The following is a 27,973-nucleotide window of genomic DNA, read 5'->3' on the forward strand; positions in this document are numbered from 1 at the left end:
ATTTCTGCTTGTGTTGGCAGGAAACATAAACTACATTACATGGGTTAGGCAAATACCAGGCAGTAATTCAACACACATGATTGGATAACATTGAAGGTGAATAGTACTTTTTCCCACAAGTAAAAAACATTGTGGGAATATTCTCTTCAGAGAAAACAATTTGAGCACTGTCAAATGATGAATGATGCAAGTGCTAGCAAGGGGGATGTGCTCGACACATCTGAAAGAATTAATTTTCATACTGTGTGTGGCGTTAATACTCAGTGATTGCTTGAATTGAAATGCCTACATATATGGGAGCTGAGGAAGCATTGTATACAGAAACTGCATGTGGTGCAAATTTTGCTTTGTGCAGTTGTACCCTTGGAGGTAATGCAGCCAAAATGGCTAATTTGAGGTGAAAGTATGCATTCTTAAAGCACTACGACCAAATCATATGACACAACACATAATGCCTTTTGCCACGGGTAATACACAGAATGAGTAGAAAGGACTGCAGTAACACCACAATGGCATAACTGCAAACCTCTCTTCCTCGTTTACATTACTGTCAAAACTTTCAAACAACATGTACTACACATATATAATGTTCTCACTTTACGGTTTGAAAATGTCATGGAGGAAGGACGCAAGTCCCACAGTGAAATTTTCAAACAATTTGGATGGAACATGTGGTATACTTTCCCCCTAAGCCAGCAACCTTTATAATGAAGACACCTGCCATTCTCACACACAATAAATGAATTACATAGACTTGTTTGGATTTTTTTTTTTTCTGAGTAACATACAACAAATTTCATGGCACATTTTACATGTCTCATATCTTTCTAGTCCTCATGGATGATCGTCTAATATACCTTCATGGATTTCTCAAACATGGCTGCTAGATCTTCCTCAGTCTGGGGGCGGGGCGCAAGCTTCGTCACTCGATGCTATTTGGTGAATGAAAGTGGAAGAAAAAAATGATCATGGAAACATGTTGAATGCGGGAATTTCTCATACATGCGAGGAGGCCCCCATTTACACTGAATGAATGGGGAGAATGAATTAATTTCACTAGAGCATTTGGATTACATCTGGTGAATGGTCTATTTTCCAGCCTTCATTACACACAACACAAGCTCTCTAGATTACTGAGTAACACTGGAAACATAAATGTAATTTTCTACACGTGGAATATGTGCAGAGTGGAAACCTTCAGAGTTGTAAAACTCGTGAATATTTGTTTCGATAAAATACTTTGTAGAAATATACTCATATCTGCAAAACTATATCAACAGAAGAAAAGTTCAGCGATGCTGATCCAGCCTGAAAAATTCATTGTGTGAAACGATCCAAAATTTTCAGTAATCATGTGACACACTATGAATATATCTAAACTATAACATCATGGCAAAATTTGTCTCTTTGTATTCAGTTCATATGATCACCGGTGCATAAATTCTAAACGTCAGATGCTGTGGATCTTGAAGGAGCTATAAATGGTCTGTCTGGTGCATACCTTACTGTATATGCCGAATATTTCGAGAGGTTTTCATTTTTGTGAATTTTGTGAGTCAGCTGCATTTTGCGAAAACAAAGACACACGAAAATATTGACTATGGTCCCGATATGAAAGTGATGTACGCGTTTACATTTCTCCATTCAGTACAGGACTCCACGATCGCGAATTTTACCACTAGCGAAATCGTCGGGAAGTCTCGATTCGCAAAAATTTAGACTCGCTAAATATATGGTGTATACAGTAATTAACTCAGCTACATGTTATCCCTTTATAGTGCCTGACAATGGAACTTTTTTTTTTTGCCGAGTTACTCTTGCACTATTAAATGAATTAGCATCATTCAACACAATGCTAAAGCACAATGTATTCTGCCAGGAAAATAATACATATAAATCAACATTTCATGCTGCTTCTACAGATCACTCCCATTACAACGAACATGGTTCATAAAAAATGAAGTAAAAATTCAGGTTCCAAAATTATCATCTACAGTTAAACTCGCATAAGTCGATCTTCTCGGGACTGAGCAAAACACATCGACTTAGGCGAGTTTCGACTTGTACGTAAGTCGAAAAAAATCGACTTAAAGTTACACCACACGTACATATGTATAATGTACATGTATGTTGTCTACTCTGGAGCCGAGAGCTGGAGCGGTGTGCCCGATATTTGCCCTTCAGCAAGACACTTTATCCACATTGATGCAGGCCAGGGCTCCACACTAACTTTTATTTTGGTGGCCCCAAAATGATTGATTTTTATTTTTTGGTGGCCCGAACAAAAAAAAAAAAAAAAAAAAAACAAGCAAAACTAAATCGGTCCTACGTTCGGTCCGAAAGTTACCGTTATTTATTTCTGATTGTAAAAGCAATCATCCACCATTTACGAGTATTTTAACACCTTCCGGAGCCGAATGTTGCCGTTAATCATTTTCAAATGTAAAAACAAGCAACCGACATTCATTCTAGGATCTTACCGAGCTGAATATCATCCTTATTCATTTCCGAACGTGAAAGCAAACATCCGCTTTTTATTTCATCATCTAAATGAGCCGATTGATACCGTTAATCATTTCCAAATGTAAAAGAAACAATCTGTTACTTATTTTAGCATCGTACGGAGCAGAATATTACCGTTATTCGATCTCCAAATTCAAAAGCAAACAACCGACATTTATTTTATGATCGTAAGGAGCCGAATGTTACTGCTGTCCACTTCCGAAAGTGTAATGAATCATCTGACATTTATTTTGGCATCTTCAGGAGTCGAATGTTACATGCTATTTACTTTCGAACGTAAAAGCGAACTTTCGGCAATTATTTCATCATCGTACTGAGTTGAATACCATAGTTATTCATTTCCGAACGCCAAAGCAAACATTCAACATTTATTTTAGCATCTTCCGGAGCTGAATGTTATTGCTATTTACTTTCGAACATAAAAGCAAACATAAGACATTCATTTTATCATCAGACGGAGTTGAATACTATTGTTATTCATTTCCGAACGTTAAAGCAAATATCAAACATTAACTTTACCATCAAACGCAGCTAAATGTTACTGTTATTCATTTCGAAATTTAAAAGCAAACATCCGACAGTTATTTAGCATCGTATGGAGAAGAATATTACTGCTATTCACTTCCGAACGTAAAAACAATCATCTGACATTTATTTTAGCATCTTCTGGAGCCGAATGTTATTGCTATTTACTTTCGAAAGTAAAAGCAAACACCCGACAGTTATCTCATCGTCGTACGAAGTTGATTATTATTGTTATTCATTTCCGAACGTCAAAGGGATAATTCGACATTTACTTTAGCATCTTCCGGAGCTGAGTGTTAATGTTATTTACTTTCGAACGTAAAAGTAAACATCCGACATTTATTTCATCATCGTACGAAGTTGATTATTATTGTTATTCATTTCCGAACGTCAAAGGGATAATTCGACATTTACTTTAGCATCTTCCGGAGCTGAATGTAATTGTTATTTACTTTCGAACGTAAAAGTAAACATCCGGCATTTATTTTATCATCGTATGGAGTTGAATATCATTATTTTTCATATCCGAACGTCAAAGCAAACATTCGACATTTATTTCAGCATCTTCCGGATACTTTTTTTTAATCCTTATTCATTTCCGAACGCAAAATCAAATCTCTGACATTCCAAAAGTATAAGCAAACATCCGACATTTATTTTAGTATTATACGGAATCGAATATTACCGTTATTCATTTCCAAAATTAAAAGAGCAAACATCTGACATTAATTTATTCAGCATCTTATGGAACCGATTGTTACCGCTTCATTTCCAAAACTGAATGCAAACATTCGGCTTTTTTGGTGGCCCGGCGTGCGTTTTTGGTGACCCCGGTCGCAAATTAACTATTCGCGAAATCGTGATTCGATTTCGCGAAAAGACTCCGCTAAATATAAGACATAGATCGCTACACTCGGCAGGGGCTACGTCGTCCTTTCACCAGGTCTCGTTACAAAACCAAAATCTCGCGTGAGTTCTTGCGTTACCTATCTATAATGTTAACGAAACATCGTTAATTTGCGCTAGGGATCGTTACTCATCGTTGCTACAAACGTTAATTTTCCCGATCGTTAGTTTGCGTTACTAACGATTCAGGGGAAACCGCTTGCGTTAATGAAACGTTAATGTTTATTTACGCAGTTTCTTTAGGTATATATATACTGTATGTAAACAAAAACTGGCGTCTCGTGATTTTGACAGTGATTTATTACACAATAAAATCTTATTCGACTTAGGCACAGTGAATTCAATGGTTTTTCCGTGAAAATGTTCTTGGAATTTCATCGACTTAAGCGAGTATTCGACTTAAAAAATTCGACTTATGAGTGAATTAATACACGTAAGTCAATGGGGAAAAATCGGGACTTTTTAAAATTATCGACTTGCGCGATTATTCGACATATGCGATGTCGACTTAGGCGAGTTTAACTGTATATCTTTACGTACTGATTAAACTGTTCGACTATAATGAAAGAAAACGGCTGGTCATGAGGACTTCGCTGTAATTGGAGTGCACTGTAATGTGTGTCACATTATGTGTCACACCAAATGGTGTGGTTTCCCTTAGTGTTCCCACAGACAAGCATCATACATATCACTATCAACAGGCAGTACATCAATGTTGTAAGTACACTGTACAAAATTGTGCTATTTTTAATTGTGGCAGAGAATATCAGCCCAACTCAGACATCACAGCAAATTGTTAATCACCTGTGTGGACAATAAAAATCCTGAATGAGGCTTGTTATCTTTTTTTTTTTAAATTACGGAAAACATACTGACAAATTAATTATCATTACATAAATGATGTTAGTACAGGTTTAACATGTCATTTTCACCCGGCATATACACACATACAAACAAACATAAAAATACACAATTACTTTCATTTAGACATCATTCATAACCAAGTGTATGTACAACTAGAAATGTCGCTTTGGCGACTGGTATGCCTCCGCCATACTGCATGATTTTCCCAATAGGTCTAGATAGTACATGTGGACAATGTGTGATTACATTTTCACAAAATTGGCAAAATATTGAAACGACAAGTTTGTCACAAATGTGTTGAATGTTCACCTTCCTTGACCTAGGTTTAATTGGATGAATAGGAGAGCATGTATCTAGGGATTTAAGGACTTTAACTCGACTTTGACCCATTCATACATTTAGGCATTGAGTAATTTTCAAGGTACAGGTGTGGAGAAAAAGTGCAATTTCTGAATTGAATAGTAAATTGTTACCATTTTCATCTGGCCCTTGACCCTAAAATTCATAAGATAATCACTTTCAGGTAGAACATGCATAATATGTACTAAGTTTCAAGATAACTTGAGCCACTTCCGAGATATGGAGGAAAAAGTTAGTTCAGCACTTTCACTTGATCTTTGACCTTTTGACCTTTGAGGCAAAAAAAGAAAGAAAAAAAAAAACTTTCCAGAGAATTTCTATTAGGTTACACATGTATGCATACACCAAGTGTAAAAAAAATAACCCTGCAGGCATTGCATGATAGGAGGGAAAAAGCAAAATTTTGAAGTGTTGCATTTGACCTTTGACCCCTGACCTTTGACCCATGAACCCTACATTCTCTAGATAATCACTTCCAGTCAGTATATGTATATACTATGTTCCATGAAGATACCTTGAACAATTTTCCAAGGTATGGAGAAAAAAAAAGAAGTTTTAATATTTTTACTTGACCTTTCGACCTTTGACCTTTGACCTCATGACCCAAACTTTCACCAGAGAATCTTAATTGGGTAATACATGTATACACTAAGTTTCAAGAAAATATCTTCAGGCATTCAATAGATATGGTGGAAATAGTGAAATTTTATGTATTTGACCCTGACCTTTTGACCTTTGACCTTTGACCTCATGACCCAAACTTTCACCAGAGAATCTTAATTGGGTAATACATGTATACACTAAGTTTCAAGAAAATATCTTCAGGCATTCAATAGATATGGTGGAAATAGTGAAATTTTATGTATTTGACCTTGACCTTTTGACCTTTTGACCTTGAGCATGTGCACCCAAAAGTTGATAGGCACAACTTCACCCCCTAATACACATACATGCCAAGTTTCATTAGGATACCTCGACAGGTTTTGATAGTTACCTTGTCCACAAAATTCATTACGGACGGACGGAAGGACGGACGGACGGACAACCCGAAAACATAATGCCTCCGGCACCACTTCGTGGCGGAGGCATAAGAACACCAAACACACAATTATTTGATATTATCCCCTCGAATCCAGTTAAATCCTTTTTTCACTGTAATTTCACAGCCCAAGACTTTCCTCAGCTAAGGTTTACCCTTGGCCCAGGACTATCCTTCATTTCAGATTTGCTTTAATCTAAGTTTCAATTCAATTCAATTCAATTCAATCGCATTTCCAATATGGTTGAACAGTGTACTTTGCCTTCATTGCATTTCACCTGAGGAAACCTATTTATTGTCCCCCCATCCTACGGGTTCCCTTGGGGGTACCAACACCACTATTCATACATACTATATAATCCTCCCCCCCCCCCCCCCCCCCCCATCCAACAGATGACTCTTGTCAAGTTTGGTTGAATTCCAGCCCCAAGTTTTCCAGAAGGATAAATGTACGAAATCATGAATTTTCTAACTTGGGGTACTGTATAAGCTGTTATTTTAGTGTATAGATGTTTTTGTGAATGAGGAGGTCATGGACATTTTTGTGAGATGTTGTTTTCGTGGACTGAGACAAAGCTGTCATAAGTGCACTATTAGAACAGTGCATGGGTGACATCTTTGAGTGTTATTAAATTCATGGTCCAACAGTGATTTGTGAAATTCACGAAAATCAAACTCTTGCAAAATTAACAGCTTTAGTATGTGGGACCCCCACACTAGTGGACCACGGGGGCATGAATACCATCTGTACACTGAACAGGTGAATGATCAAATACACCTCATTGGAGCCATTTAACTCACATGACAAGAATGTTGCTAATCTCACGTAAAAATCCCAAATCCTGATCTTTTAGAGTGTTATAAACATTCATGAGACAAACAATCTGTGCAGCAAAGATGGAGAAAGATTTTCCAAAAATGACCAACCAACCAACCAACAAACAAACAAACATCTATACAGCACTGCAATAAGTGAAATGGAACACACAGAACCAAAATGTCAGGGTACCATGTAGTACTTACGTAAATGTCATCCGGGGTGTAATGCAGTTGAGATGGCAGAACACAAATTCTCTCATTATATTTATGATGCAGAAATTCAAAACGAAGCAGCGAAAAACAATCACACGTACACTTTGTGCACAACATGAAATAGACTTCTAAAAAGACGCTACAACTGGATGCAATATACAGTCCAACCTCAGCTATATGGCCATTGTGGGATGGGATAAGTGATAACATGGCTGGATAAGCAAGATACGGCAGAAGCACAAAACTTTTAGCAGTGAATTCTCGAGTATATACATAAACTGTTGTCAATTTACTGTTACTATGATTATACACATGATATTTGTGCATTTCATAATTCACATGATGTGGAAATAGAATACACAAGAAAAGCACTTGGAGAGCGCATACATATGCCACGCTGCTTATTTCCACCCTTACATGCATGCTGAAAATTGCCCCAATTATTTCCCAGTGATGAAGAAGCATTTTGGTTGTATCTTACAACCTAACTCTAGCTACTCTATCTGCGGCTGTAGCTGCACACTGCCTCAAGCGCGCATTCAGTGCGGACATGTACACCTCAAATACATGCAGCTTGAACTCCTTTGTTTGTTTACCCTTATTTGCCGCTGACAACTCTTCAAAAAGAAAAATTATTTTGGATCCACACGGTTATTCAGATTACTACCAAAATTTAATCTGTTCCTTGTGTCATTATCAACTTTTTTTTTTAAAGTTTAATCCTTGCCGTTCACAAATTTTTGAGTTATTTTGCAAACAGACAGACAAACAACCAAATTAACAAACTAGAAAAACACTCAGAGCGCAGACCTATGCTAAGAGAAACTCATTTCCGCCTATACATGCATGCTGATATCGCCAAATTTCCCAACGATAATGAAGCCTTGTGTTTACTCACCTCATCAGCTTCTTGCTGCATGGCGCCTTGAGCAGAGCACGCGCTTAAGTGCGCGCATGTAAACCTCAAATATGCGCAGCTTGCATTCCCAAGTTCATTGACCCTATTTGCCAAAAGATAAAAAAATCCTTCCAAAATTCGTAAAAATACCCAGATCAGTTCCAAAATTTAATCATCTCTTCCTTGAATTATTATTAACTTTTCCTGTAACTTTCATCAAAATCTGTTCACAATGTTTGTTTCTTTTTTCTTTTTCAAACAGACAGACAGACAGAACACACAAACCAACACCAGCAAAAGATAATCTCCTTGGTGGAGAGAAATAGAATTAACTACTCCCCTGCTGACAGGGAAAAATAATCAAACCTGGGAGCCTCTCTCTCTCTTCTCTCTCTCCCTATTCTTTATCAAACCATCAAACCATGTTTGATTTTTTTTTCTTCTAGTGATAGCACTGCTGCTGGATATACATTTATATCATATCACAGTGATAAGAATTTTGTTTCTTGACCATTCTTTATTGCCTAGTATTTGCAAGAGACTATTGTTTTTTTTTTTTTTTTTTTTTTTCTTTGGGTTTTTAGTAAGATTTCACACTGAAAGGGTATGAAAAACACAATCATGAGCAAGCACAATCTGGATAGCAGAGAGATTTGGCACAAAGAAACGGCCAAACAACTGAAGTTGGACTGTACTTGCAATGAAGCAGTTCGTAATGACATAGCATTCATATGTTTGTAAAAAAAAAAGAAAAAAAAGAAAAAAGAAAGAAGTCTTGTTCGCAGGCTACACAAACACACACACACAATACCATCTTACCTGGGGCAGCGTTCCCTTGACCAGCGCTGGGATGTCCGAGGAGTCGTAGCCAAGGGATTCCAGCCCATCATCAACCTCCAGGTCGTACATGTACTGCCTCACCGTATCGGCCAGACATTTCCCCGCATCCTCCAACTTCACGCCAGTGATGTCGGTCCCTACGGAGACAGGAGACAGGCGTAGACAAAAGGAAAAAAAAAATCCATGACACTGGTAGAAAACCTGAAGACAATACAAATTAGGGATTAAAATATTTGTGCCATGCTCTTTACAGAGAGGAAAGCAGAATCTTTATGTGTATGAGTTGTGTTCTTGCCTCTTACCCTAGAGAGGGTGGCTCAGCTACACTCAATGGGATTTGAACCCTAGGTACTTGATTGCAAGTTATATACACTATTACCTCACAGCAAGTACTATTAAATACACAAGGTCCTTTATCCTCATTAGACCTTGTGCTTTTGGAGGGACCTTATACCAGGCATCTGTCTGCTGTGTCATTGCTTGCTGAAATACAAGCATTCACTGCTTCCTGAACAGCCATGTACTGCATACACCAAATATTTTGCAGCCATGTACTGCATATGCCAAATATTTCACAAGTCAGGTGCTATCTGCAAATTTAAAGACACACAAAAATATTGATTCTGATCCTGACATGAATGTGAGTGCATGTATACATTTCTCCGTTCAGTAATGTAATCCACGATTGCAAATTTAACCACTCGCAAAATCATTGGGATATCCCGATTTGTGAAAATTTAGACTCACTATTCTAAAATATATGCTGTATACAGTAAATCAAATCATAATTCACTTCAATTGATTCTACCTTGCCATGCGTAATGACTCTATCAAGGAATAATTCATCTTTCATCTACTTGTTTGGTTCTTTTTGGCCTTACCGAGGAGTTTGGCCGCTTCCAGATGTCTCTCTGGACAGCTCGACGCCGTGAAGTTGAAGACGGCTGGTGCTGTGACTACAACCGACAGACCATGAGGCTTGGGAAAAGAATGAAAGAAATGCACCTTGTTAAAGAGTGCCTTGGATTTCTTTCAACATGCCTTGATACTGAGGATAAGTGGTTTTTAATCATCACGCAAAAGACTTAAGTCTGAATCCCCCCTTCTATACCAAAACTATACTATTTATTACTATCCCTTTAATCATAATGTAATACATTGACTGCATGAGAAACATTTACTGCTAAGACAGTGAACATCCAATACTACATACACCAGGGAAGAACAATCATCATATTTACAATCTTCTAGAGGCTAAAACCCTTGTCCACAACGAATTACTGAATTGTCATGGTTCATAATGCTTGCTCAGCTAAACACATGAGTAGTCACTTTAAAACATTTTGGAATATGCAATCCAATACTTTACTTTATTGCACATACATGTGACTTCAGTGCATATCACAAGTTTTTAAGAATATTTGAAGATAAAAAAAAAACACCAACAACTAACAACTATGCATTATTACTTCTTATCAACATCCAGAGGAAGTGTAGAGTAAAGTGATACTTTCAAGGAAGATGTAGAATATAAACTTTTCAATAATGATATGAAATGACATGACAAAAATCATACCCTGGAAGACAAAAGTGCTGAAGTAATTGAAGTGTAATTTGAAATACACAATGAAACACACACTGAAATACAAGAGTCTATTCACGGAGAAAACGGTCCATTTTAGGCCATGGGCTAGTAGGGGTCAACGTGCACCCCCTCTGCACTTAACATTCATTGTTGTTTCCATGTAGCCCTTGGTCTGGAGAGTCAGAAAAGTGATGTTAACAAAAAAAAAGTTGGGTCCCAAGACCCACCCCGTGACGTTTTATGACGTCACTTCCGGAGTGACCTTTTCGCGAATAAGGGGGAATAGCATTTGGGTATTATCCTAATAAAGTGGTCCCCATGCCTTTATTTTTCATTGATAACCAAAGATTTTGGTATTTATAGATTCCTTAGAAGATGGAAAATATGATGCAAAGCAAAGTTTGGCAATATAAGCCCTCAGTTTGTCGTCATCGACAACGAAATGGGCAATGATGTCGACAAAATTCAACAAATTTTTACAAAATTTGTGCAATTTTTCGAATTTCACCCTTTAAGTTTGTATATTTTTACGAAAAATGTGTTAAATGACTTGAAATTTGGTCTGGATATTAAATGAATATCCCTTTTTATGAAAACAAAAGATTTTGGCCTTATTGAAATCCGATCTTCTTCTGTAGACATTCAAGTGCGCATGCGCGGTGTCTAAATTAGCCTCCGAAATGCCATTTTTGATGTCCCGCAGTATCAAAAATGAGTTACAACGAATCTTTTTATCATGTAAATTCACAACTTTAATCATTTTTTTTAATCAGCAATCACCTGATTGAATAAAAGTTGCCTTAAAATAAGAAATCAAAGATGACTATGGTTCTTTTTGATGATGACGTTGGTCACGACATCGAAGATGAAGACGACGTCAAAGACTAGAATACGACATAGCAGGGATTCGTTTACAAATCTCATTTTCAATTGATTGATCGTGGCGATAAATTTACAGTAAAGGAAAACAAGATAATGAATTTTCAATTCTACTGGCATTTTATTTCTTTGCATTAAACTCAAATCCTGCTTAAAGGGGAAATCCAGTCTAGAAATAAGTTAGTCTGATAAAAAAAAAGTAAAATCTTACGAGTTCAATGGTAAGAATTTGACTGTAATCTGATGAAAAATAAGGAAGTTACTATTTTTTGCTAATTTCAGCAAAACAGTTCTTGTACAGTGGATAAGAATATGCAAATGAGTAACATGACCATGTCATAACCTCACAATTTTCCATTGATCGTGTACAAAAAATAAAGAAAATTCAATGTTTCAGTCATTGAAGTCTGACAATGATGTTTCTCCTGGTTGCATAACTTGGTAATAGTGATGTAAGATATATCATGATTTGAGCCTCGAGCATAATTGCGTTTGAATGAAAAACTGGAAATGTCAAAATTTTATGTACAAACTATATGGGAAGATGTCAGGGGATGACATGCTCACTTTGTTATTTGCATATTCATATTGACCGTTCAAGAACTATTTCCTCAAAAATAGTGAAACTTCAAAATGTCATATAACTTCCATATTTTTCGTGCGATTTCGATCACAATTTTACCATTGAACTCGTAATATTTTACTTTTTCTTATCGGATTAACTTTTATTTGGACTGGATTTCCCCTTTAGATAAATGCTTATAACTAGTTTCACAATTAAAACACTTATCTCAACTACGCTGCACTCACTGGCACATTTCTTAATACTGTATCAGGCGTGGATAATATTTTGACATGATTTTTCCTCTATTTTCTTCAGAAATTGCATCCACATTGAACTTGTCACCGAAATGACACTATACATGATGCATGATAGAGACAATGGACTTTTAGAGGCCTAAATTACTTTAATGTGTTTTTTTTTTTTTTTACTTGGGAATGCTAACTTGCGGGTTTTTGGCGGTTCAGTGGCATAGTGGGTAAAACTTTCGACTCCCAATCAGAGGACCCGAGTTCGAGTCACGATTCAATCACGATGTACAATTCCTCGATAGTAATGATTAGATTAACATCATTTTCATTTTATTTCGAAAATTTGGGAATATGGACTTGCAGGTCATCGACAATGAAGTTGGCATACATGAGGTTGCCAAACTTAAAAGTCCATGCAGTTTTTTTTTTTTTTTTTGCAAGTTCTCACGCTAAAACATCAAAATATCCATTATTTGTTGTAATATCATTAAATGAAATTAAATCTAGTCTGGATTTTAGATAAATAACCTTGTTTGACAAAAAGACAAAACAAATAAGGCATTATCTTAATTCAGGCATCTTCTTTAGACATTTAACTTAAAGTCAATACTTTTGTTAGATCAGCCATGGTGCCTTACGTCCAGACGCTGATTCACCGGGTGCACTTCACGAGTTCAACATCCACGAATCATACAACCCTTGAGTCATAGAGCCCGCGAGTTATACAGCCTGTGAGTCCTACAGCCCATGAGTTCGACACCCTTGAGTCTTACACCAGGCAAGCCAAGGCCCACGAGTTTGACACGTAATAAACAAGACCCACGAGAAAATCACATTCACGGCCCTGCGATGTGAATATCGAACTCGTGGATCGTTTTTAACTTGTAAGGTTTTAGTTTTGTTTTATTTTGTTTTATTTTGTTTGTTTGTTTGTTTTTTTTTTGGGGGGGGGTTGTTGCTTAGAAAAGTGTCAAACTCGTGGACTTTGTTTACCTAGTGTCAAACTTGCGGACCTTCTTTGTATACGGTCGGACTCATGGGCCTTATTTGCCTGCTGTCAAAGTCATGGGCTGTACGACTCATTTCCTGTATAATTCGTGGATGTCGAACTCGTGGGATGACAACGAATCACTTTGCCATCCTTTCAAAGTCTGAAATTCTTTTGAGCTCTGAATCGAATTCCAATGTCACCATCATTGTTATTTTATGAGTGTATAGGTTTAATGAATTTATTTTTGCTCCTGTCACTGCTTCTATGCCAGTATCGGGCTTTCATACATCAGCCATGGTGCCTTTCAGAACGTCCACAAGCTGATGCGGCATCACCTCCCCTGAGGTAAGGTCAACAGAGGTCGCATTAGATCTTCATCCTTCGTCTATCCATGATCTTCATTTTGGTCCGTTGCTAGCTTGCATATTCTTAGTTTAATAATTGCTATGGACGACATGATGTTCAGAGACGTCTCTGAGAAGCCAGATCAAAAGTTTTTGCCTTTGTGACATAAATCATTTTACCGTACTTAGACTGTGTCGTCAAGAATCGCAGAGCATTCACCTCCAAATTCTTCTGTTACCATGCAAAGCACAGCAAAGTATTTTCAGTTCATCCATCACCTCAGCTGTCCCATTTCATGATTCAGCCCTTGTATGTACATAATTTCTAGGACTCCACGCATTTACTGGCTGCAATACCACTAGTGCCTTATAGGTAAGGGGAAGGTAAAAACAATGTCGAGGCTGATGAGTCATTTCATGCTGTATTTCCAAAGCTTGGTGAATCTTGAAATGTTAAAGCTGAGATGATGATGAACCGGAACGATTTACCTGTGCCTTGCATGATAACAGAAGAAGGTGAATGCCTTTCAAACTCTTTACAGTCCAAGTGCGGTGAAATGGCTAATGACACAAAGGCAAAAAAACTTTGATTTGGCTATGATACCGCCCTGCTGAAAGGTTTTAGAGCAGCATGTCCTATGCAATTATCAAACAAGATTATGAGAGCTAGCAACAAACCCAAACAAAGGACATGGATGGACAAAGGATGAAGATCTAATGCGACCTCTGTGGACCTCAAGGGAGGTGCTGCCGCGTCAGCTTGGGGACATGCATCCTGGAAGTCACTCTGGCTGATGAATCGGAGCCGATACTGGTATGGCAACAGTGACATGAGTAAAAATGGATTAATTCAACATATACCGCACTCAGAAAATGGCCGTTATGGACATTGGAATTTCATTTGGTTCAGAACTCATGCGCAAATGAATATCAGACACTGACAGGATGGGGAGATGATTCCGCATCAGCTTGGGGACATCTTGTTAGGCACCATGACCTATGAATCAGAGCCCGATACTGAAAGTGACAGTGAAAGAAGTGAAAATGAATTCATTCAACGAATAGAATCACAGAGTTACAATGATAGTGACATCGGAATTTAATTGTAACAGTGTTCATAGGCAAACGAGTGTCAGACTTTGAAAGGATAGCTTAATAATAGAGCTGGTAAATGACTCCATCAATTTCAACATATCGGTATTAAACCAGTGGTAATCATTTGAAGCATTTCGATGTTGGACCCTCAATAATTTCATCGGAAGTAAATCATGCTGGAAAAAAAAATGATTAGCAAATAATTTTTATGAAACATCATATAACCAATTCTACTGTGAACAATGTTACATTTACAAAGTTTCTTTATACTTTCAGATGGAAGACAAAAATTTTAAAAAGAGGTATCACAAATATAATTGGTTAGTGTTGACTAAGTATGAATGCTAATGATATTTTCAAAGCATAAGTTACGAAACCTGACTAAACAAAAAAAAAATACTCTTGAAAAAAAGGCTATTGGAATTTGAGTATCTAACAGCAACCAACTTTTAGCAAAGAATGAATGTATTATATGCGTCATATGATATATGAAATCAAACTCTTATTACTGAACCATCATTGTCTAATAACCATTTCAGATAATGTCCCGTGAATTGGGGAATTGCTTAAAATAAACATGCCTTTATAGTCACATTAAATGATTTGTTGTGGTGAATTATGATAGAATTATGATGTCATTTCATATGATCAATAGAAATGGTGACAAGAGAAATGCATAGTTGCCTCCAATTTCTCATTTTAAGCCAAATTTCTCCTAGTTGTTTTCTTTTATATTTTCTTTAATGCAAATTATAATACTTGAAGTTTCTGATCTTTGACGAAAAACTGATTGCTAGACAGCAGAAAAGAACTTACGGCGGCTTGTTTCACACACCTTTCATGCACACTAAACATCTTAAAAGAATTCAGGATTATTAAAAAAACATACTAAATTCTCTTTTAAGGATTCGAGTTTGTTGAGAAGGCAAAATGTAGATGTAATCAAAATCTTCTTTTCCTCATAGCTAATAATGTTAATCTTTAACGGTCGTTTTAAAGCAATTGCTAAATTCAGTTGAATTTGGTATTTAGACGAAACTCCAATGTGAATTTTGTCATCGACGCCGCTCTCTTTGCCGTCATCACTGAAGTCAAATGTATTTCAGCAGCTGTTTGATGATTTAAACAATATGATTAAAGTTCCGATTCTACTTGAAATATACGAGTTAGTATATCAATTTACTAGTCACCAAAAGGGACATGTTGTTGGTTCTTATTTCGCACTCCTCCTGCCCTCTTGAATGTCTAACAGAAGAGGCCAGGATTAGAATAATTGCTCACTTCTTCTTTTTTAATGAAAGATGGCTGTCTATCTAAAGGAAAAGTTCAACATGACAGACATGTGACATGTGGCTTGAGTGAATACACCAAAATTAGCAGAACACATCAGTGAGAGTTTAAGGAAAATCAGACAATCCGTTCGAAAGTTATGAATTTTTGAAGTTTCTGCTCGCTCACTGCTAGATGAGAAGACTAATACAGCTTGTGATGTCACTGTCATGTGTAGAACGATATAAAGAAAAATTGATTAATAAAAATAAAATTCAACATATTTTCACTTTTCTTACAGAATAAAGAACACTTGACGTGTCTCTGTCAGAAGGCAAGAAGAATAATATCCTTAATATAAGTCACTGACATGTCGAAGAAATAAGCACATTTTTTCAAAAAATAAGATTTTGTAGAATTCTCTTTATATTTTCCTTACATTGTATATATCGTTCTACGCATGTGACATCTCACACTGTAGTAGTCTTCTCATCCAGCAGTGACAGTGTAGATACTTTAAAAATTCAAAACTTTTGAATTGATTGTCCGCTTTCCCCAAATTTTTACTGATGTGGAATTCTACTAATATTGCCGCATTTACTTCACCTACATGTACACGAAGCTGGACTTATCCTTTAACATCCAGACTAAATTCCAATCAATACAGTGAATTAACCACAAAGTAATGAATATCTAAATTAGCATAAGAGCTTGTGCTGACATAGTTTGTTGACCTCACGAATGCCCATTTCGTTGTTGATGACCTGCAAGTCTCTATTGCCAAATTTTCGAACGAAAATAGTAAAAAAAAAAAAAATCAAAATAGTTTAGGTCATACTGCGTATTAATTAAATGAATATAAATTCATTGAAATCAACGGAATAAACAAACAATCAGATATTCACGTTGATAAAATCATTACCATTTATTTGACCTACCCAATTACAAACATGATTTACAATATTTTACGAAATTTTAAAAGAGACTTAAACATATCTAAAATGATCTCTGCTATGTCGTAATTCTAGTCTTTGACGTCGTCTTCATCTTCGATGTCGTTACCAACGTCATCATCAAAAAGAACCATGGTCACCTTTGATTTCTCATTTTAAGGCAACTCTTATTCAATCAGGTGATTGCTGATTGCTAAAATTGATTAAAGTTGTGAATTTACATGATAAAAAGATTCGTTGTAACTCATTTTTGATACGGGACATTTAAAAAAAGGCATTTGGAGGCTGATTTCCAGACACCGCGCATGCGCACTTGAATGTCTACAGAAGATGATCGGATTTCAATTAGGCCAAAATCTTTTGTTTTCATAAAAAGGGATATTCATTTAATATCCAGACCAAATTTCAAGTCATTTAACAAATTTTTCATTAAAATATACAAACTTAAAGGGTGAAACTTGAAAAATTGCACAAATTTTGTAAAATTTTGTTGAATTTTGTCGACATCGTTGCCCATTTCGTTGTCGATGACGACAAACTGAGGGCTTATATTTCCAAACTTTGCTTTGCATCATATTTTCCATCTTCTAAGGAATCTAGAAATACCAAGATCTTTGGTTATCATAGAAAAATAAAGGCATGGGGACCACTTTATTAGGACAATACCCAAATGCTATTCCCCCGTATTCGCGAAGAGGTCGTTCCGGAAGTGACGTCACAAAACGTCACGGGGCGGGTCTTGGGACCCAACTTTTTTTTTTGTTAACATCACTTTTCTGACTCTCCAGACCAAGGGCTACATGGAAACACCAATGAATGTTAGGTGCAGAGGGGGTGCACGTTGACCCCTACTAGCCCATGGCCTATTTGAGTTCATGCTATTTTCTCTGTACGTGTAATCTTTGATAGACAGCACTGGAATTCCAATCATCCCACTGATTCTAGTGTTTGTTTGTTTGTGTTTTTTTTTTTTTCTATAATCATTACGCCATTTGCCACGATATCATGAAATCCTCGGTGCACTCTGATTCACACTGGTCAGGTTCCCACAGGAAATGAACAAAATTCTTCCTTGATTAGAAAAAAAACAAGAGGAAAAGACAAACTAGAAATGTCGCTATGGCGACTGGTATGCCTCCGCCATAATGCATGATTCTCCTAATAGGTCTAGATAGTACATGTGGACAATGTGTGATTACATTTTCACAAAATTGGCAAAATATTAGAATGACAAGTTTGTCACAAATGTGTAGAATGTTCACCTTCCTTGACCTACATGTAGGTTTAATTGGATGAATAGGAGAGCATGTATTTGGGATTTAAGGACTGTAACTTGACTTTGACCCATTCAAACGTTTATGCATTGAGTAATTTTCAAGGTATGGAGAAAAAGTGGAATTTCTGTATTGAATAGTAAATTGTTACCATTTTCATCTGGCCTTTGACCCTAAAATTCAGTAGATAATCACTGTCAGGCAGAACATGCATAAATATGTAGTACGTTTCAAGATAACTTGAGCCACTTCCGAGATATGGAGGAAAAACTTAGTTCAGCACTTTCCCTTGATCTTTGACCTTTTGACCTTTGAGGCAAAAACAAAAGAAAAAAAAAACTTTCCAGAGAATCTCTATTAGGTTATACATGCATACACCAAGTATAAAAAAAAAAATAATCCTGCTGGCATTGCATAAACAAGAGGGAAATAGTAAAATTTTGAAGTGTTGCCCTTGACCTTTGACCCCTGACCTTTGACCCCATGAACCCTAAATTCTCTAGATACTCACTGCCAGTCAGTACATGTAAATATACTATGTTCCATGAAGATACCTTGAACAATTTCCAAGGTACAAAGAAAAAAGGTGAAGTTTTAATGTTTTTACTTGACCTTTTGACCTCATGACCCAAACTTTCACCAGAGAATCTTAATTGGGTAATACATGTATACACTAAGTTTCAAGAAAATATCTTCAGGCATTGCATAGATATGATGGAAATAGTGAAATTTTATGTATTTGAACTTGACCTTTAGACCTTTGACCTTGAGCATGTGCACCCAAAAGTTGATAGGCACAACTTCACCCCCTAATACCCATACATGCCAAGTTTCATTAGGATACCTGAAAAGGTTTTGATAGTTACCCTGTCCACAAAATTCATTACGGACGGATGGAAGGACGGACGGACGGACGGAAGGACGGACGGACGGACAACCCGAAAACATAATGCCTCCGGCACCACTTCGTGGCGGAGGCATAAAAATATCACCATTTCAGGCAGCTTACCACAATTGGATGATCTACATCATAATCCCTTGACTTGTACTGCTTCACCCTGCCAGCGATGGGGTAAGACATGCCATGGCTGCTCAGAAAGAAAAAACAGAAATTAGGTAAAATGTTAGTATTTACAAGATTAGCAGTATGACAGGTCTGCCAACATTCCCATATCCAAATCAGGGGGGCATTTCACGAAGCATTTTGTCCGACAAAGTTGTCGGACAAATTTGCTCTCGGCCAATCAGATGCCAGGGTTTCAGTAGCTTGTAACAGTTTGTCAGAAAAATATCTGACCAAAACGCTTCATGAAATGCCCCCCAGGGAGATTCCACACAGCAATCACAGAGATATCTGTGTGTTACACGCATTTCATCGGGCGAAAATAATTCCTACATCAGGGAGATTTTAATATTCTCTTATTCAGACATGAACAGATTTTGACATCTTCAGGGAGACTCTTGCAGAATCAGGGAGACTTTGCAGCTCGGTATGAGGGCTACGGTGGAAGATTTCACAAGAGGCAAAGATGAGATGCTCTGGTAGACTGAATTTCACTTGGTTGATTTGAGTGTCTCATCTTTCTTTGAATGTGAAACTGTGTTTCACTCTATGAATATAGAATATTCACTGTTTTACACGACACTTCACGTGTTAACAAGCTTGGTCCAAGCAAAGGACATGACTGTATGATGTAACCTTAAATCTGAAAAAGAAAAAGACCCAGCAATTTAAATAAAGAACCTGTTAGAGTTCATGACATCGATCTTGTGCTATGCAAATTTGTCCAACTACCAGACTTTGCATGCTCAATGTGAAAGTGAGCAGTGGAACTTTCTAGCAAATGCCAGACCAATTATGTGGCATGCACTTCTTTTTTTTTAAGGTGTTGTATGAACAAAATCTTTTTAACCCTTTCAACTCCATCTCAAAATTCCATACAGATTGTGTCAAAACATGTCACAAATACATGCGGTAATGGCAGGAGCTCATGGGAAATCAATTTTTGCAATGCAGGAAACGGAAACTCAAAATATTTTACTGAAATAGATCAAATGCGCAAGTTGTCAATGTCTTCTTGCCAGGGTATTATCTGACGGATTGTTCAGTTGCATGTTTGGTAGCCTTTTGTCAAGGCCCTCTCGCTGTATGGTGAAGAGAGCCCAGCTGAGTGGGGTTGCGCGAGGGCCTTTTGAGATCTGCTTCGCATCCTTTTGTTAGCCCTTTGAATTACCGACTTTTGCTCCCCGATTTCGGGAGCAAAAGTCGGGGTCCAATCAGCGTGTCTGTCTGCTCGAGCCCGATTTGAATAGAGCGAATGCACGCCGCTGCCGCAGACCTCACAGAACTCTACACACAGAGTGTGTAGAGTTCCGTGGCAGACCTCCTCGGGTGGTCAGTGATGCATGCGAACAGGCATGACCACCAAGGCTGAGGATGCGGGAAGCGCGCCATTCCATTGGTTGACCGGAAGCCATTAAAATGAGTATTCAGAAGGGTTCACGTGTCATGAATAATAATGTGTGAAGCAGATCTCAAAAGGCCCTCGCGCTGGCGCGCTCGGCTGAGCTCGCTTCGCTCGCCCATTACAGCGAGAGGGCCTTGACAAAAGGCTACATGTTTGGATGATCACTGAATTAATGGAAACTCGATCACAGCTTTTCAAACATTTAGTATGTCAAAACTCACAAGAATATGTCAATATTTGTACTGGAAGTAATGATAATTGTGGCTTTCTTCAAAATTACCAGCGGCATTAATCGTCAAAGTATAATCGACCAATTCCAAACAATGGTGTAAAAAAAAAAAAAGGCACGGAGTAAGAGCAGCTGAAAGAGGGAGATAAAGAAGAAGGAATATAGATAGATGGAGAGAGAAAGAGAAAGAGATGCAGAGGGAGAAAGGGGGAGATAAAGGGATAGAGAGAGAGAGAGAGAGAGAGAGAGAGAGGGAGAGAGAAGAGAAAGACAGGATAACTCGACTCACCAGAGGTGGACTCCTGCATTGCCAAAGCCGACCCCAGCAAACACACTGGCCAGATGCATCTCTGAGCGAGCCTCCAAGTCTTCCGGGTCATTCACAGCCCTGAGACACAAAATTTTATGTGACAGTGACTTGTAACATCATTGAATTCTCACCCAAAGGGGTCATGTACTACTCATATGAAGATCGGTGACATGACATTTGCTCCTGCGACAATTGCTCTGGTCTCATTTCTTCCAAGGACTTAGGGTTAGGGTTAGGGTTCGGGTTGAGATAGGGTTTTAGGTTCGATGTGAGGATTAGGACTTCAATTAGGGTTATGTGTGTGGGCAGAATTCATGTTTGTTTAGCACGCAGGTATTTTATGGGAGCAACTGTCGCAGGAGCAAATGCCATGGAGCCATGAAGATCAAATAAATTGAAAAGCAGGACAAAGTTCAAGCAACCTGAAATTGCAACACTTGTTTAACTGACTGTTCATTTTCCCTTTCTTTAGACTGACCAATCTGGGATAAGATCAACTTGAAAGCCCTAAGAACTGAATACAGAGACGGGACACTCAATATTGTGAAAAGTTTAATTACTTTCAATGCAATTAGGCAGAGAGAAGATATCAATGAACACATGGGGTAAGAAAACAGATTGGATTAAAGTATAATTACTGCTGATGTCATGCTTAGGACTCTTGAGTTATTAAGCATTCATAATCTTTTATCAGCTTTTATGATTTTGCTTTACATACAACAGACTACTCATGGCAAATTGCGGGTATTTCATTTAAAATTGATACACATATACCATAGACATTTCTTTTCTATTAGAGAATATACAACACCTGAAAAGATACACGACAAAACCAAACAAATTAGAGATGGTTACACCAAAGTACAATTCTTTCTCTCTTTGCGGTCTACCAACCTCCTGAAGTACTTCTGGATCATCCTGAGGGCGTGGCTGGACCAGATGTCGCTGATAGGGTTGCTCCCCTGGTAGGCTGGCCGGTTCTTGGGATGGTCGGGGCGCGGCGTGCGCTCGTTGAATGGAATGGCAGTGTATGACTCCAAGGCGTGGCTGTGGATGAGAATGCATGGAGGAACAATGTGAGAGTCTCTTCTTTGACCCGTTGAGGACAGACTGATTTTGCTACAACACGCATTTCCCACAGACGCTTGCCCGAGTATACTCGGGACTCATCCTCAACAGGTTAAGGGCTTTCCGATTTCATTTCCAGAATATGGACTGCGACATGACCTCATTCAAAGAAATTGCCCATGCTCTGGGTTCTCTAGTACATTCAGTATCAGAATCAAGAACAAATGTGGGAAGGATTTCACTGCCCTCGATCCTAGGATGGATAAAGTCAGTGGGTGTAAATATTGGGCTGGCTTGGTTTCTCATCAGATGGACATGATGAGTGAGTTCCATCCGTTTGGCACCACTTAAAGGTCCTGTTTACCTTTGGGAGCAGTGATTTAAAAACATGTTCAAGATATCACTTTTGATGCATATGTGTAGGTCTGTTGTATCACAAAACATCCTATCATATAACATTTTTGAAATAAATCCTAAAATATAAGGAGATATCGCTATTTTTCTCATGAAACCATAACTGTAGATGGTTTAGTCAGGGGAACTTTTTTTATTATATATACTGTTCACATTTAGTATGCTTAACAATGGTTATACTGGTTCAAATTTTTACATTGGTTGTTTCTATCCTTAACTCACATTTTAGAACTATTTTGAAGCACTAATGCTGGGTTTTTGTTTAATCTGCAAAAGGTAAATTATGCCTTTAAGAACAAGGACAGCATCATTGTCCACACAATCAAAATGTCCCCAATGTGATTATATCAAACGAACTGCTTGTGCAAAAAAAAAAAAAAAAAAAAAAAAAAAAAACAAGAAAGCTAAAATACACACATTTACAATAAATACATAATAAATAAATAATAAATACATAAATAAATACATAAATTACAATAAATACATAAATACATTAGTAAATTAATTAATTCAGCCAATTAATCTCCATCAATCCAAAAGTATCACAAGTTCAATCTGATAGCCATTAAATGCATCAATATTTCGCTACATTTCTGACAGAAGATTACCAAAGCTTTTTCTCCAAATTGGGAATTTATAGACAATTTTCACATACTTTGTTAAGGGCATGTGTCCATTCACATGACTACCAAACCAATGAGATTAAAGGGATTGTACAGTATTGGTGGAGATGAGAATTGGGCTTTTAACTTTTTGCGAGATACCGAGAAAACATTTATGATATAGTACAGAGCTTGCTATTTCAAGAGGAATTCAAAGTTTATTTGATGCAAATCTGGTTTGGAATGACTGAAACATCCAAAAACAAAGTAAAACAAAGCGATCGTAATAAAGTGTGGGTCCCACACTTAATTAGAATCGCTCTTTTTTGGATATCTCAGCCATTTCAAAACCAATATTTTTATCAAATAAACACTGAATTCCTCATAGAATGACATGCTCTTTCATATTTCATAAGAGGTTTCTCATTATCTCAGCAAAGAATGTAGAAACCTGGAATTAGGTCTCAACCGGAACTATACGATCCCTTTAACTCTTTAGTGTGCCTCATTCGTGTGCCCAACTCAGTCAACGGCTTGCCAACTTTGCATATTTTGCTCAAATGCACCACCGTGCACAAACTGATTGATAAAATGCAATATGCCACAGTACACTGAAAGCATCACAGCCAAAGCTTTGTCACAAAATCTACATCACAGCAAAGTTTGCAATTTTCTCAACAACTTTGCCGAGTCACATGGCTTTGAAAAAAAGTATGTTTTCTCACAGCTCTCACTCAATCATTGCAGTCTAGAATAATTTGGCACAAAGGGGGTTTACACCAAGGGAAACAAAGACTTGTTGTGGGCATGTGGGCAAGTGTGTTTGCAACCCCTGATGATGGTAATGTTCAAATACTGACCAGAGGACATCAAAGCCGCTGTAGGTGGTCACTCTGTTGGGCATGGAGAGGGTATGCAGGGGGTCAACGATGCCCAGCAATGGTCGTATGACTCGACTTCCGATTCCTGGCAAATGATTAGCATAGTGAAAAGGCATGAATGAGCGAGTTAGCCATGGTGACGGATGGAATAGACCCTACGGCCCAAAGTCACGAAAGTGGTACAATCTTTGTCCATGGTTTAAACCATGGACAAAGACCGTAGTTTTGTATGGGGCACCAAGTGTTGCATGGCCTATTTCGTTACAAAAGCAGTCATTTTGTCCACTTCATCGACGAAATGTTCATTTCGTTTAACATTTCATCAACGAAATGATCATGTCAGTTACGAAATGGTTATTTTGTCAACGAAACAACTGATTTCTTGACTCTGCAACATCTAATTCTAGCCTCTTAAACACTAATTAAAAGCATTGCGAGTCTATTTCTTTGCTTTGTAAATCTGTTTTAACATAATTCAACAATAGAATTTACTGTACATCATAAAAACTTCCAAAGTCATTCAAATTCTTATGTATTCTATTGTTTTGGGAATTTCCTATGTACGTTGTCGTTTTTCACTTTTTTTCTTTGTTTTCAATGGAAATTGTCACGGACCACTTTTCTACCATAATTAGCATAAAACAAAAGTGATGAATAGTAAAATAGTCAGGTTTTTATGGGTATCTGGACAGAGCACCGTTTCCAATAAGAAACGTGCACAAAATCACAAAATCGTGCGTGTTATGGGGTGACATGCCGTTATAAAAATGGGCGTGGCTTCATACAGTATGAACAGACATTCCACATTTGGTCTAAAAAGTTGCGCAAGACTTGAAAGTAAAGAAGCCTTGTGACAAGGTTTTTGTTGCGTTGAAGAATCATCGCACGAAACGTTGAGGGGGTGGATTTCCCCCCCCCCCTGCACAGGGTTAAATTGTAACACTTTACAATCAGTGCAACTTGAACTTGTTAAACCCTATACCTTTTTCATACCCAAATATGCATCCCTCTTACAAAAGTAGCCCAGGCTATGTAGGTTTAAAGGGTTATTACAGGGTGAGTTATGCCTGTCTTTTCTTCTTTAGTATATCATCTGAGGCATACAGTGTCGATTTTGTTTGCCTGTTTGGTATCAAATTATCAAAAGCAATAATTGCCAAGCTGGAGTTACTACAATATTTGTACGTAACAAGATGGAGAAAATTGGTTGCAATAGCTCAGAAGTATGAAAAGTGCAGAGTAATCGTTTTGAGCACTGCACATGTTATTCCAAGTTTGCACAAGTTTTGTATGTGATGTGTGTGTATGTGTGTGGGTGCACTCTGTAAACATTTGTCACAATAGGAAAGAGTCATGCCAGGAGATTCACTGAAGCGTGACCTTCAGTGACTGAGCAAACAGAGGCCCAGAGTTGACCTCTGTTCAGCTTTTTAAAGTACAGCCATTAAATATCCACATTTCCATCCAAAATGATTACAATCGATAAGAGTGAACTGATTATGTGGCTCTGTACATCCACTTTTACGATGGGGGTTTATGACGGTATGCACTCCTCTGACTTTGCCTCAATTTGGTGTTACTTCGGCACTGTTGTTCGCGGTTCAATAAAAATGGAATAACGAGTATACAAGCGTACTAATAAGAGGCATGCAAACTAACATGGGAGCAGTCAACTTAATTTGATAGCTACCATTGTCAATAATGGGGCACCTCCAAAGCAGAGTGGCACACAGCATTCACACACAAACACACACACACATGGGGGAAAAACAGCTGGGGTTTGCCACATTGTGCCAGACTTTGACTTGGATGCAGGTTCCATGAATGTACGATCTGCACTTTGTCACATGGATTTAATGCATTTAATGTATACGCCAAATATTTTGCGACGTATTCGTTTTCACAAATATCACGAGTCAGGTGCTTTTCACAAATTTAAAAACATGCAAAAATACTGACTCTGATCCGGACATAAATGTGATATGTACACAGACATTTTTCCATTCAGGGCTGTACTACACAATCAGGAATACAACCACTCACGAAATTGTTGCGAAGTTGAAATTTGCAAAAAAATTAGACTCGCTGTATATACGGGGTATACGGTAATAACATTTCCAGTAGCACACTTGATTTGGGACTTTCCCTACATTCCATGTTATGTAACACAAGTGCCCTACCTGTCTTCGTCTTTATAGAAGTGAGATCGAAAATGGCCACACCGGTAGTCTCGCTCCCAGTCCCAGATGTTGTAGGAACTGGAATAAGATGGGAATATATTTCCTCAACACATGAATTGGTTTAGTTTACAACATTTTGCCATGCTAGATCTGAAGTTCAATTTTTTTCCCCCCTAAATTACATCTTACCTACTGTTTGAATTCACCTTATTTTCTGATGTCACTTACGCCAAGCACACGCACCATGCTACATCAAACCCTCTAGTTTTATATGAAATAAAATATTAGTTGAGCAGCAGCAATGTCAACCGAATACACTGAGGCAAACTGGTTTTGTGATTCAATATGACCATGGCTGCACAGTGACACAGGCAGTTTTGAATTATCATTTCAGACATGCTATTTAGAGTGGGATATGTTATTACAGTTGACAGATTGAGTTCTGGAAAGTAAAAACTCCTGTTTAAATGCATTATTTTCCCAATGAAATGAGGATGACAGTATCATCCATCATGAACACATGGTGATGGGCTCAATATTCCTACAATAATAATTTTGTATCTTTCTTCTTTTAATATTTTTTGGACAGTTTTGTATTCATCATTCATAACTAAAAATCAGATGAAAAGCCACACCACGCCATTAAAATTTGTGGATTCATAAAGATTTGTGACTTGAAATTAGAATCGCAAGGCACCAGATGATCGATTGCTTACAAAATTGTACATATTACGCTTCTCTGCCTGAAGTTTTGTGATAGCAATAACCATAGATTCAAGCACACATACAAGCCTTCTACAACATACTGATAAGTTTGGCTTCACACAGTGACTTGTTGTGAGCACCAAATTAGTCGAAAGACTACACAAACAGAAGAAAGTTTGTCACTTACTGGCAATCAGTGGCTTCACGGGTCCAGGTACTGGCAGTCCCTTGCCGATGGGAGCATTCACATAGTCCAGGAACTCTGCGTCCCGGTGGGAGTCGTACAGATTCGCCGCCTTGCATGTGTCCATAACAGAGCCACCTCCCACGGCCAGATACGCATCGAAGTTTCGCGCCCTCGCAAACGCAATTGCATCCTTGAAACTGGTGGGGGGGGGGGCGGGGAGTGGTAGTAAACATAAGAAGTGTTGCAACATGCGATCATAAAGGAAGTACCACAGCTAGGTGGCTAAAATACAATGGAAGCTTGCTACAAAGAGAGGTCAGGTATAACAAAAACACTCTTGAAACAAGGCAAGTTTGCAGGTTATGACTCTTCATATTCTATTGTGTTTGTACCCTAACAATATAGTTTGAAACACGATACAGCAGGGTAATTAATATATCTTAGAATGGGTCAAGATTTTGAACTCTTTACTGTTACGTGCCATATTCGCACGCCCAGCTCAGTCAACGGCTTGCCATGCTCGCATATTTCACAACACACAATCACAACTAAACTGATTGATAAATCACCAAATGATACAAAATCGATTCTTTTCCTCAAGGATAGAGCATGCACTGCCTGGCATGCCTGGTGATTGAATGGCTGTCTTCCATATGGGTTTTGGAGTCATTGTAATTTTCTGTTGCTGTTGTGTCTGCAAGTCACGCCTCTAAGACCCTGACAATAGTGTAGCTAATGG

General features: G+C 37.8%; 1 protein-coding gene across 1 annotated transcript in view; it reads right to left on the reverse strand.

The window, feature by feature from the left end:
• Positions 1 to 204: 204 nt before the first annotated feature.
• LOC140240239 (hydroxyacid-oxoacid transhydrogenase, mitochondrial-like) overlaps positions 205 to 27,973 on the reverse strand; it is a 38,521-nt gene continuing 10,752 nt past the window's right edge. The window contains exons 6-14 of the mRNA XM_072320029.1: positions 27,235 to 27,431; positions 26,343 to 26,420; positions 24,142 to 24,247; positions 22,092 to 22,244; positions 21,177 to 21,275; positions 19,200 to 19,278; positions 9,869 to 9,965; positions 8,967 to 9,124; positions 205 to 932 (exon numbers count right to left, since the gene is read on the reverse strand). Coding sequence (XP_072176130.1) covers positions 849 to 932; positions 8,967 to 9,124; positions 9,869 to 9,965; positions 19,200 to 19,278; positions 21,177 to 21,275; positions 22,092 to 22,244; positions 24,142 to 24,247; positions 26,343 to 26,420; positions 27,235 to 27,431 — 1,051 coding nt within the window. The 3' untranslated portion in view covers positions 205 to 848. The remainder of the gene's footprint in view (positions 933 to 8,966; positions 9,125 to 9,868; positions 9,966 to 19,199; positions 19,279 to 21,176; positions 21,276 to 22,091; positions 22,245 to 24,141; positions 24,248 to 26,342; positions 26,421 to 27,234; positions 27,432 to 27,973) is intronic.

This window comes from Diadema setosum, chromosome 16 (assembly GCF_964275005.1).
Source record: "Diadema setosum chromosome 16, eeDiaSeto1, whole genome shotgun sequence".
Lineage (NCBI taxonomy): Eukaryota > Metazoa > Echinodermata > Echinoidea > Diadematoida > Diadematidae > Diadema > Diadema setosum.